Source organism: Megalopta genalis, chromosome 5, assembly GCF_051020955.1.
Source record: "Megalopta genalis isolate 19385.01 chromosome 5, iyMegGena1_principal, whole genome shotgun sequence".
Taxonomy (NCBI): Eukaryota; Metazoa; Arthropoda; class Insecta; order Hymenoptera; family Halictidae; genus Megalopta; species Megalopta genalis.
Window position 1 is genome coordinate 30,810,773 of NC_135017.1, and position 13,263 is coordinate 30,824,035.

General features: G+C 33.3%; 1 protein-coding gene across 12 annotated transcripts in view; it reads left to right on the top strand.

The window, feature by feature from the left end:
• LOC117223279 (uncharacterized) overlaps positions 1–10,439 on the top strand; it is a 414,979-nt gene extending 404,540 nt beyond the window's left edge. For 11 of the 12 annotated variants that reach the window (XM_076522321.1, XM_076522323.1, XM_076522317.1 and 8 more), the window contains 2 exons: positions 916–992; positions 6,746–10,439. In XM_076522321.1, coding sequence (XP_076378436.1) covers positions 916–992; positions 6,746–6,823 — 155 coding nt within the window. In that variant the 3' untranslated portion in view covers positions 6,824–10,439. The remainder of the gene's footprint in view (positions 1–915; positions 993–6,745) is intronic. The other variant, XM_076522320.1, reaches the window with a different exon arrangement.
• Positions 10,440–13,263: the final 2,824 nt, after the last annotated feature.

Consider the following 13,263-nt stretch of genomic DNA (forward strand, 5'->3'; position numbering starts at 1 on the left):
TCTTCATCGTTTGCTACTTCACCTAGTCAATTTTAAAGTGAATGCATAAAATCTGTACTCTAGTTATAAGCATAGGTCATTATTTGTTTAAAAAATTTCGCTAAAGCTGAACGACTTTTTTTTTATACAGGTAAGAGTAGTCGAAAATGTCATATTTCATCAAAATCAGAGTGGATTTCATCGAAATCGGAATACATAACTTATGTATTCATCCTTTTGTAAATAATTATCTTAATACAGCAATGGAACCTACTCCTGCACACCTCTAGACCGCAGCTTGATTCCTTCAGCAAGGGTCGAAATAGAAATTTTCTTTGCTCTGATTAGCTGACGATTCACTACTGAGACAGGATCCACTGCCGATTGAAAGCGCAGTAAAATGGTAGGAATGTGCTCGCCAACTTAGGGGGTAAGAAAAGTGTGCAGAAGTAAGTCCCATTACTGTGTGTCTCCTAATTTTCTGTAATTTGCATTGAAGATCGAGAAGTCTGAAAGAAAATGGCATGGCCGTTGTTGATACAATTTGAAACGAAGGAGATATTTGAATATTTTATTTCAGACAAGATACCCAACGTAGTGGGGAGGATGAAGCGATTGTAAAGAGGTCGACAAAGCGTGATTATAGGGACAGAATTACTGAATTCGATCACAAGGCGAGATTGATTGATCACATTTTTCACGTTCGAACGTAGCCCGCAGACGGATTCTAGATATATGCATAGAAATAGACGGTATCATTGGTACTTCGTGCGAGAAATCGAACAGGAGAGAAACATAGCTCTGTGCGTTTCGCTAATGTACAGGAGAAATATGAGCTTTTCTTTTACGACACGAACATCTGTGCTTCCTGTAAGAAAAGGCATTATTTATAATAAAGACTGGTGGTAACGACTACTGTTACAATGTCCTAACTAGGTGAGGCTGTGGTTAGCGATGGCCCTGCAAAGAGCTGGGCCATTGGGAGTGCCGGAAGTGCCCCCTCGTCCTCCAGGGTAAGACCCTTCCGACAATTACTTTTACGTATACATATATATGTATATAAATATACATATACATATATATGTATACATATCTACATACATATATATTTATCTTATATTTTTCTTTTTTTTTTTATTTTGATTTTGTATGCTATGTCTACCCTTCTTCGCTTGGCTTCAAAACTTATTGTGCACGAAATGTTAATGATTTTTTTTTTCTCTACGCACTGAGCGTAAAACTTGTAGGGGATATTTTAGCGCTCTTTTTGCATGTACCACTTGGACGTTATTTATATTGTTTATTTATACGTACGCTCAGTTATATTTTATATATACATTATATATATACATATTATATTATATATGGTAAATTACATATTATACGAGGTGTTTCAGAACTTTCATTACACTAGGAAGGGGGCGATTCTTGAGGCGATTTAAAGTAACCTTTTCCTCAGCGAAAATGTTGGTTGCGTCTTGGTCGCTCCTTTCTGCGTGCAACGGGTGTCCTGGGACACTGTGTATATTATATATATATTCTATATAATATATTCATATGTGCAAATATACATCTTCGAATTCCGAGTAATCTTGTTCCGATTCAGCAAATATGTATACTTTTCCGCGTAGTCTTGACTTTGTACACATTTTCGCGTATCGAATAGCTTCGTGCAACTCGTTGATGCGTACAAAGGATATATAAAATCGGGTTTGTTCGGTGGTTCACGTTTTTCTACGGTTTTCATCCTTTCATTGGGAGTGTTTAGTTGTCGTAGATCAGGTATGGGTAAGGGTCATGCAACGCTAGTAGGAGATTGGTAGTTATGTTCTTTCTTATCGGTGCGCCTCTATGGATATCAATTCTATATAACTACTTTCGATTGTATCAGTTAACCAAAAGTGCGAGTCGTTTGCTTTTCCGATATCTCAGATATTTGGTATGGTAATATAAATTGAACGCAACAATTGTTTCTATATTCCTATATTTTACATTAAATACATAATTGAATTCTTGATATATCTGTGCGAATGTATAGCAGATTTTGTATGCACTAATTTACTAAACCTAAAATTAAGTAGAAATTTCTTTAATTTATAGCAGAAACTATAAAATCAAATAAATGGTTTGTTTGTGTTCTATTAAATTTGAAGCAGTCGCGTATATTACAAACGACCGAATATCATCCGTATATATTTTATTATAATATTTATTTGTCCAAATTAAAAATACAACCTTGATATAAACCTTTATAAAACATTATATTTCTTTGAAGTTCATTTCACAGTTCCTGTGAATATTTTATCCAAGTTTTACACTCAGTGACATGTTGCAAAGTTAAACACGCATCATTTACTTCCTTTTAGGCATTATTGGATATTACTAATATCACTTTCATCGAATAAACAAATTCGATTTCAGTCTCTTCAAAACGTGTAATATAATCGAATGTGTTAATATATTCTATTATTTTTTACGCTGCACATCGCGCTATCATGTGCACACACAGAATAAATTGTTATTCTTTTCGACTGTGATAACTGCAAGTAACATCGCATTTCTTGCTCTTGTTCGCGCGCAGAACTAATTCATTGATAACTGAAGCAAATGTCTTCTAGAAAGCTTTTAATGTCCTTTGTGTTTCTATTAATCTTTTAATTTCCTAAATAGCTTAGAGAATTTTAATAAATAAGAGACGACGGTCTTATTTTGTTTTCTGTAAATGTAAAAACTTCCTACATGTTTCAATTCACGAAAACAAACGTTGTTTTTATTTAACATTATCAGATATTTCCAACGATATTTCATTTGTATTCTGTTAGATATAACTTTAGTCCAATTCAAAATCAAGATGTGCCAAAACTTTAATGAACTGAAACGTTAATGTTACTGAAATATATTTCTAATGTATGGGAGAGTTATATCCAACAGAATTATTACAATAAAAAATGGGGATATACTCCCTTCTTCAAAAGTAAAAATATTAATTCTTTAATGTTGCTATCGCGTTACCGTTATTTCTTAATTGCGATTTTCGTTTACGTATGTTTTCAAATAGGAATATATCGTAGTTACCAGGGCATGAGTAATGAAAATTCGTATTCTACGAAAATACAAAATATCTTTAAAAAAGAAAGGATTTTGGATCATCGAAAAAAAAAGGAAAAAGGACAGACACCGTGTGCATACAGTAGAACTTTTTGTACACAAATATGGAATCTCTAAGTGTAGATATAATTTCATAGCTTTCCAGAAAACGTTGAAGTAATACTGATTGTAAGTCTCCAGTCAGGTTCTAAAAATTTTGTAACTATAGGAGCGTTTTAAAGAAAACGGTACTATAAAATACCGGTTAGAGGACATAGAGTGTTAAAATCTATTTGTTTCGAGGTCGATTTGAGATCTGACCGGTGTATAGGCATAGTGTTTCTCTTTTTTAGCTGTAGGGTGGTGGTGCCACACGCTTCAGCTCATTCTGAGTAAATATTAGGAATCAAACCTGCCATCTTGTTGCATCGTGTAACATTTGTAGTATTGTAATGCTTTTTCACAGTGAGCCAATAAACATCTTGACGCGCTACTCCTGCAGTTTCTTTTCGGAGCTGATTGCCGTCGTTGCATGAAGCCAGATCTGCGCTCTGAATCTTTCGATGACGAACATGAAGTGTCTTGAACAAGGCATTTCGTTAGTCTAAACATCATTTTGATAACTTCGAACAGTTTCTATGGGCAATAACATGATCTCTCACAATTTCTTTTTTTTAAAGGTGAACGTAAATTTGATCGCAGGATAAATAATCTAGTCAAAATTGGTTAACAATTCGTTAGGAATGTATTGCTTAAAAATATTGATACTTTCAATGGAAATTTGATTTAAATAGTATTTTTTCAACAGCATCATTATTCACTTTATTTTATTAGGTAATTTGCAATTCCACCTTTATCCGATGAAACTGTAACTACTTTCGTGTACACTTTCGTAAGATAACGTTTTTGCATTTCGATTTCATTATGTTTTACGTTTATTGCAACAGATATTTCTTTGTTTATTCAAGTACATAACAGTGTGTAGCGCAAAGCATTAAATAAATAAGTATTTATTTATCGTGTTCTTCAATTTTTCTGTATCTGTGAACGTTGTAAAAAAAATACGTCAGAAGTTTTAACCACGTAAATTATGTTATATTTCTATGAAATATGTTTTCCAACTGTTTCATTTTTCAATCTAATTTTAATTTCTCATTCTAATTATATATTTGTTTTTGAACACCATGTCAATGTATTTTCATAAACTAATCGAAAAAAGATAACTCGTAACTGACTACGGGGATCACAAGTTGCTAGTTTTTCTGATTACTATTGTTTCTTTTAATTTGTATTATTTTTACACAACACTTTTATCATATTATTCAGTTATTTTAATTGGAAATACACAATAATCTAAGTGCAAAACAGAAAGCCATTTAAAGAATTTACAAACACTGTTATATTCCTATCAACTCATTAAAATGATAAATAAGACAAGTGAATGTGTGTGCGTAGCTGCTGTATCTTGCAAGTAATGCAGACAGTTTTTATTTTGCATAACAAATCCGCAGTATGGTTGTTATTATGCCTATTATTCCATCGTCTAGATGGTGGAAATAATAATAAAATTTCAAATCGTCGAAACGAGCTTATAAAGAGACTGTATCGTGTGATTGAAATTTTAATGTAAAATTTTGTGATCTCAACATTGCTTCTTGGCGTTCTGCAAAATAACTGCTTTAATAAATAAAAAGAAAAAACATAAAGAAATGGAAAGTGCTGTTCTTTTATGCGTTCGTTGCTTGTCATGTGGTTATTGCCCATTTAAGATATTAAAGCAAATTTCTCTTTCCTTCCCTATGTATTCTTCTTAAACATCGCTAGATTAGCGGTCTATGGGATGTATTAGAATAGTAGATGTATGTATAGAGAAGATATGGCTTCAGTATGATTTTCTGTTGGAGTGTTAACTATGCGTTTTCCTACGTACCTAGATGCATCTTTGTCAGAATGATGTCGGTAAATACGGTCGAGAACTCGTTGATAATCTTTTTCTATCTTCTTTTGTTTTTCTTTATTTTTCCAATGAGTATAGAGTGGCGTATTCACAAATCAACACGATACTTTTCCTAAAATATATTTATATACAACGACGAGTGTCCAAACATTTGGCATATGAAAAACAATATCAGTTTTTGTCATACGTTTGAAAATGTATAATACTGTACGGAACGACAATGTCGATGAAATCTTATATTTGAAATAAAGTTGTTCATACGATTGATATTTTTATGAAATAAATCTATTTACGAAGTTTTCATTGTGACGCGTTTGTTAGATCACACGCGATCAAGAGAAATAACTCGTCGGTTCCAATAATAATATACGATTATATATATTATATATAATATATATTATATATATTATATTATATATATTATATTATATATAATAGATACGATACAAATACGAAGATTAAAGAATTTGAGACATTCGTATCATCGAAACATTATTTAATAGTAATTCTTTACTTTGCGTCGTGCATCGTTTGTAATTAGCATTGCAAAATTGCATTATAGCATTGCAAAATTAAATCGTTCCCATCAATCGTGAGCATACTGTGTGTATATTATTTCGAGATACTCCATTTTCGCGCGTATACGCATTAGAAAAATAAGAAATAACTTCGTTAACACCAAATGATCCACTAAATTATTCACTGTGGCACGCTAATATAATTATTCGAGGCGAAGCAATAAGACAGATTTCGTTCATTTTGTTTGTTTTGTTTGTGTCCTTTGCTCTGCACAATAACTATGCTAAATATAATTTTCGATTTTTTTAATGCGGTTTCTCAGCAACCGATCAATTTCTGCTACACGGATTGCTCGAAGGAACAGATTTCTAATTTAACAGTGGATCTTTTTATATTTTGGTAAATACAATTTGACGGAAATTTTTTTTGAATTTTAACAGTACATTGGACGTAGACGACGTTTACACGAATTCACAAACGATGCACTGGATAAATCAGAAATTCGAATACGTAAATACAACAAATCCAAATTTAGTTTCTTCATTGTGGAGTTTATTGAACTATTCGATTTTCCCATTTGAAGTAAATAATTAATTAAGCATCGAGATCCTCGAACGTGTACAGGCTGTCCCAAAATTATTGTACAAGCGAGAAATGAGGGTTTGAAGTAACTTCTTTTTAAAATGCAATTCGCGGTTTCGTTTAGACCAATGAGAGGCGAGATCAGCTGGCGCGAAGCGATCGAAGCTCAGTTCCGCTCGCGCCAGCAGATCTCGCCTCTCATTGGTCACTGTTTTTCGTTAATAACTCGTAAACGAAGCCGCGAATTGCATTTTCGGTAAGGAAAAAGTTACTTGAAACCCTCATTTCTCGCTTGTACAATAATTTTGGGACGCTCTGTATATTTTCAACTGATTTCTTGTGCGAATAGACGTATCACCCGGTGGAACGAAATGGTGAAACAAGACAGAATACATTTTCACGATGACAATTCTTTCATTTTTCGTACAAGTAACTAACGGATAACGTTCGATCAGATAATCAGGCAGAAGATTGGCAAAATCTTGATACACCGTCGCTGATAATTTCTGTCCTCTCTACTCTACATTCTGAAATCGATCGACATCTCTCGGACGGGGAAGGTGGTCGACTTCGATCGAGTTACACGAACTGGTCAGAATCTAACGGCTCGAATTTTTTCAGACTTCTACGGAGGAAGTGGCACGAGGTGATCCAAAGGTGAACCAGTCATCGCTGTTACAGAAGCTGTTGTCCGAGTGACTGCAGGCCAATAATACCTTGCACGGTAACGGGATCTATGTAATATATGTTTGAACATAAACGTAAACGGGGAACGAAGAAGAAAGCCGGGTGGAACGCCGCGCTGCGTGGAACAACCGGGAAGATGAAACGAGAAGAAGAAGAGGGAAGAGAGGAAAAAAGAAGAGGGAATATCACACACGCATACGCGGACACATAGTCACACAATACAGTTACACCCATGTTACACCTTATACGTAATGGATACTATTGTATTATATGTAACGCTACAACACACGAAGTCAGTATTCAGATACGTATCACCAAATACAATGCGAGAAAGCTGCAGGCCGCTGCGCCCCCCCGCACTCTCGAACCTTTTCTGTACGGTGATAGGTAAATGGTGGAAACCATGGTGGGGAGTACTCGCGTTTGCGACGAAACGTAGGACCACCGACTTTTATCGAACTCGAATTCGAAGGACCAAAAGTTTCCGTTTCCCGTTTGGCTATGTCGAGACTATCGCTCGCGAGTAGCCCGTGTATCGTCGCGAGTCGTGTCAAAAGTCGCGGTGTCGTCTCGGATGACCGAGCCTCTTTCAATGTTGTCAGTCTGAATCGTACAACGATTGCAAACGAGAAGGTGAAAGAGAGAAAGATGGATAACGAATCGCGGAATGGACATCGCGTTAGTATGAAGCTACGATTCGAAGAGAAATGGGATAAGAGAAGGAAAGCGGTGATTGCGCGGGAGCATGCGGCCGGATAGCGCCACGCTCTGTCTTGTTTTTTATATATATACATATGAGTGATAATATTATATGTGTGTATATATATAGAAGAAAGAAAGCCTTTGTCGGGATATCCCAGCTTCGAACGATATTCGAGTATATAAATATATAAATATAAATATAAATATAAAAATATATATATACATCTATGTCTATATTTATATCTATATTTATATCTATATATATATAAACATAAATAAATAAATACATATATAGATATATGTATATATATAAATGTAATACCGACACGATATGGACTGACGACCGCGAGGCTCAGTTCCCGTTGGCCGGAGCGTGATCACGTGGTCCGTCAGTGTTGTATTTGGTATCACTGAAAGAAAGAAACTACGTAGGTACCTCAAAGGTATACTTTACTATACCACTGGCTGTTGAACATAGAACTATTTATAGGTTTAATTATTGTACACAAGAGGGACGATTAACGAGAGGAAAGATGATGAAAACAAAATAGAGTATCACTATCCACGTATTCTCTTAATTTAACATCCTTTTTGACTATTACATTTATGAATAATATATTTGTGATTGTAAGAATCTGCAACCAAAATGTGACAAAGAATACTTGTTGTTGTTAATATGATTATAACTATTACTATTATTATTATTATTATTATTATTATTATTAATATTATTAATATTATTATTATTTTATTTTATTATTATTATTGACATCATCATTATCACTATTACCAATATTCTTGTTGCAATTACTATATTATTATAATATTAAGGATTATTATTATTAATATTATTATTTTATTATTATAATAATAATTATTATTATTATATCGATATTGATATTATTGAACACTTGGAATATGCATATTTCTATTCAATAGTAAGAGTACCTTTATATACATATATATATATATTGTATAAATGTATATGTATATATATGTATAGGAATTTATATAGCGCGTTATATATGAATAATTCGCCCGATTATTTGTATATAATCGGTCTATAAATTTGCGTATATTTATATATGTATACGTGTGAGGATAAAGAAATGATAAAAAAATAAGATGGAGATCAATCTTCTATTTTGCATAGCTCGGTAATTCTCCTTTTGGGTCTTAGAGATGCACATTAAAGAAAGAAAAGATAAAAAAAAGAGAAAATAATATGAAATTACTTCTAAATGACATCTGTTGTTATGTTGATCGAATCGTGAACAAAACAGAATTACGAAAGAAAAAGTAAGTCGCGAAAGCAAAAATGATAATAGAGGAAGAAAGAAATATGTCTAATCAGGTTATATGTATATACACACGCCGCGCGATACAAAAGAAATGGTGTGTATATATGTATATATACATGCATATGAAAGAAATCTCACGCAAGTGTCTTATTTTTCCAGGATGTTTACCACTTATTAAATGAGAGAGTAAAGAAAAAAATACGTGAATAAAAGTAAAAAGACGACGGAGGAAGTTGGAAGAAATTGCCACGAGGTAGATAAAAGAGAGGAGGGAAAAATGTAACCGAACGGAACGTGAATTCATCAGTTCCGTTGCGGCTGAAGTCCGCGACAAAACGTGTCAAGCTTTGCCCTTTTTACATGGAAAACGTCCCCCTATCGTTAGTTCTTTTACGACATTATCCATTGCGTGGCTGCCTTCTTTTTCTCTACTGAAAATTGTCGTTAACAACGATATTTTATTATTGTCCCTATCCTCCCCGGTGTTTTTTTTTTTATTTTTCTGTAGCCCACTATCCATCTCCGCCCTCGTTATTATTGTTCTATTTTTGTTTCCTTTCTCTTTCTAAGTGATTATCGTCGAGGCATCAGAATGTTCCGATAGATCGATGGCGACCAAATCGCAAGCGAGATCGTTTCGGTCGGTGATCCTTTTCGTTAGATAAGTAAACGACGAACTTGTTATTTTTTCTTTTTATTTTTTACTTTTTTGTTTTCTTTGCTAAGTTTGGACAATCTTACGAGCGTCGTAGTAATTAGTATTGTTTAACGAGTGAAGTTAATGTTTCTTAAGGATAGAAATATTTCTTTTAGAGCGGAATTTCATGTTCGATGCGAGTCGCGGGAAAGTACTGGAGAATGCTGGAAGTGTACAATCGGCGAATAATGGGAGAGCAGAAAATTGTAAATTAATATGGAAAAGGGGAAGAAAAGTAACCGTATATAATCACACGATATTTTTCTCGCGAGTGACACGATGCGATTTTTTAATTACACTGTGATGAAACTGGCCTGGTTAATGAAATCTCTGTCGCACTTTCTTCCAATTCGAGCAGTTACAAAGTTGCGTAAAGAAAAAAAAATAACGATAAAACCTGTAAAACACATTCGTGAGGTACTCTGAATATGTACACGTGCATACATAGGACACGTATACTCGTTTGTTGTGTCGCGCGTCGCCGTTCACACACGGATATACGTGTACGTGCACACGCGCACATGAGCGCGCGCTCACGCTTCCCTACCTTCTCTGACCCTCTAGCCCTTTTAATATCTTTTCTCTTTTAATCTTTGTTTCTCTTTCTCCATTCACCTATCTCTTTTCTCCTCTTTTCATCTCACTGTTTCTTTCCTCTCGTCTGAAGATCGCGCGCGTGTGTGCGCGTACGTACATGTGTATGTATGCCCGCGCGTGTGTGTATGTGTGTGCTTACGCCTGCATGAGCGGATGAAAGTATATGAATGATTCGACGGTGTGCGTGCGGCTCCGCGTGTTTTTCTCTTTGTGCGTGCGTGCGCTCGTAGGCACGCTTGTACGCGTGTGTGCGTAGTGAATTACGTCATATAGATAGATCATATGTGCTTTCTAATGATGAATAATTTTATAAATATAAATATAATATCGATCTCACGTGTACTTTTATTTCATCGTTAAATACATATTCGGTTGTCCAATAAGCTCGTGCGGTTTTTATTTAATAACTTACTTGCTGATTTATTCGTACTGTTAATCGCGCGTGTACCCTCCTTTAATATACAATAGGTATATACTATACAAGAATACAATATGTATTCACGTATATACAATTGAACAAATGTTTTCGATCTTTTTTGTCGATCTTGAAGAAATTTCGCAACTGTTTGCTCTGTGAATCTTAGCTGAACGTTACGAATCCCAAACATTTTTAGTCGCAGGACCCCGTTGTTACGGTAATACTTTAAATCATAGTTTAGATATTATAAACACGAACCGAACAAAATAAGAATTTATATCCGTGTAATATCCTGGAAAGTTCATCAAACATATTCTTTTTATTTTATGTAGTATCTAGTAATAAATCTGAACTTGAAAGTTAATGATTTTAAGTGAATTTAATAATATAATTTAACATTTAGAAATACATTTGTTGTACTAATTTTAAAAACATTTATTTTTATACATAATAATTCTATGAAATTTGCATCTAAAGAAAATAATATTATATTCTCTATTAATCCTGCGCGCGTTGGGCACGTGAAGGACATAAGTTACTTCACTCTTCGTTTTATTCATTATTATATCTATGATATAAAAAAAAAAATAGAATGATTTTCGTGCGGCTACTTTTCTAGTACAGTTTAATGAGTACTCTTTTAAAGCATCTGTATTTTTATTCCACAAATATTGGTTTTTCATGATGTATAGCTAGGGTTAGCTACTTCAGGGGTTACAGAATTATTGGATAGATGAAGTTGACGATTACGTTTGAATTGGATTGCTTTAATACAGTTTGTAAATACATTTACGTAGTTTTGTAAAGCAATTATCAAAATGATGAAATGGTAAAAATTACTGTATGAAATGTAGTGCTGTAGTCAATGTACGTACATATGTACAAGTTGACATTGTCTGATAGCAAAATGTATTGAGGTATGTTATTTCTACACCCAAAGTTAAAGATGGGAACCCGAATTTGAACAAAAATTATGTAAATTACGTTTAAGACGATTTTTCTGTATTTTCATCGATTTTATTAATTTATAAACAATGTAATGATTCGATGTTCACGTTAGAGTTTTACTTTATGAAGAATAGCATGCCATACCTGTAATTAAAAGATCTAATCATATCTATTGATTCGAGACTTATGAGTTTCTTGATAAACTGATTAAGATTGATTCACACTCTCCGGCCTCAATATTTACCATCGCATCAGTTACAATCTAGGATTTTAGCAAAGGATTTTACGTCGATCGGAAACAATCAAGTTCTGCCGCGTTCGTTTTTACTTTTGATTGTATTCTCCAGGCGGAAACAATGTCGTTCTCTAGCAAACATTCGTTCATGATTTCTATTCGACAGTTGGCTATTCTCATTTGACGATCAAATCAAATTCTATCCTAACTACTATTACACAGATTCTACGATCTACTGTGGAGTAGACGCACGCCAAACGCGATAGAAAACATCCTATGTCTAAAATCATATATATGTCTAACTTATTTCTTTATTTTATATGGTTCAAATACATATTTGATTTATTTTTTGATCTTTTTGATGCTATGCCACTTATGCAATTGTTATTTCTATATGCTGCTGTTTTACTTTATTCTCTTTAAATATCAAATCTTACATATCATTTTTCAAATACTTGTAATTTACTAAGATTTTTAATATAATAGTATAATATAACAGTATACAAAAATTAGGTAACATTTTTAGACAACATACTTTGTGTATTCTTTTTGTTTAAATAATTAATACATTCTCAGAATTATGCTTTTAAAACGTTTTATGAAATTATATTTTATAAGTTTTATTTATCACCTAAGTATACTGACATTTTAAGTAATACATGAACGTTATCATGAAAACAGATGCAGCAATGATATAATTAAAAAAAGAGAAACGTTGTAATTAGCAAAGAAAAAAGTTGTTAACGGAATTTTATCCAACAGCATGAGCCAACTGATACTACTGAATGTATCATACATATATTTGAATATTATTTGCATAATAACTACTTTCTCTAAATATAGGAATATTTAATATTTCATAAATGTATAAAAAAACACACCGAAAAATTCGATTTTTCATTGTTTACTTTTTAATTAACATCGCTATGCAAAAAAATCTAAAAAAAACTAACAATTATGCTTACGGCATTTTATTACAGAATTAATGTAGAACCAATGTCTAACGAACTTCACTTTAAAACATGCATTTTTTTTTTTAATATTTGGCAATTTTCAATTTTTTGACCCTATTTGCTCTCTACGAAAAATCTGAAAAAATCCACATTAATAACCATAACGAGGTACATGCTATTTAGGTAAAGATATGAATGTGAATCAACCGCTTCGTTCCGAAATCAACATTTTAAATCTTCCGGATTTTTTTAAAAATCGATTTTGCAACTAAAAATTCCGTAAACATTCAGAGTTTTGTGCCTCACTACATAGAACATTTATGAATTTTTTCATAATTTGGCGTTGAATAGATAAAAGAAATAGCGGACACCAGAAATATAGAACAGAAGACGCGGTGAACGAAAGAAATAGCGCAATCCATTAATCCGATTTCACCCTATGGTGGAGAGGTAAGGACTCGAAAATTGCCTGAAAGAGTTTTCAATCAGTGACAAATCGACTTCAGACACATAGTTTTCTCTGTTACAGTCAGATGTAGTTCACTAGCTGACCGTTTCGTTTAGAGTCCGCATATTGTACCACCACAGCATTTTCTACAGA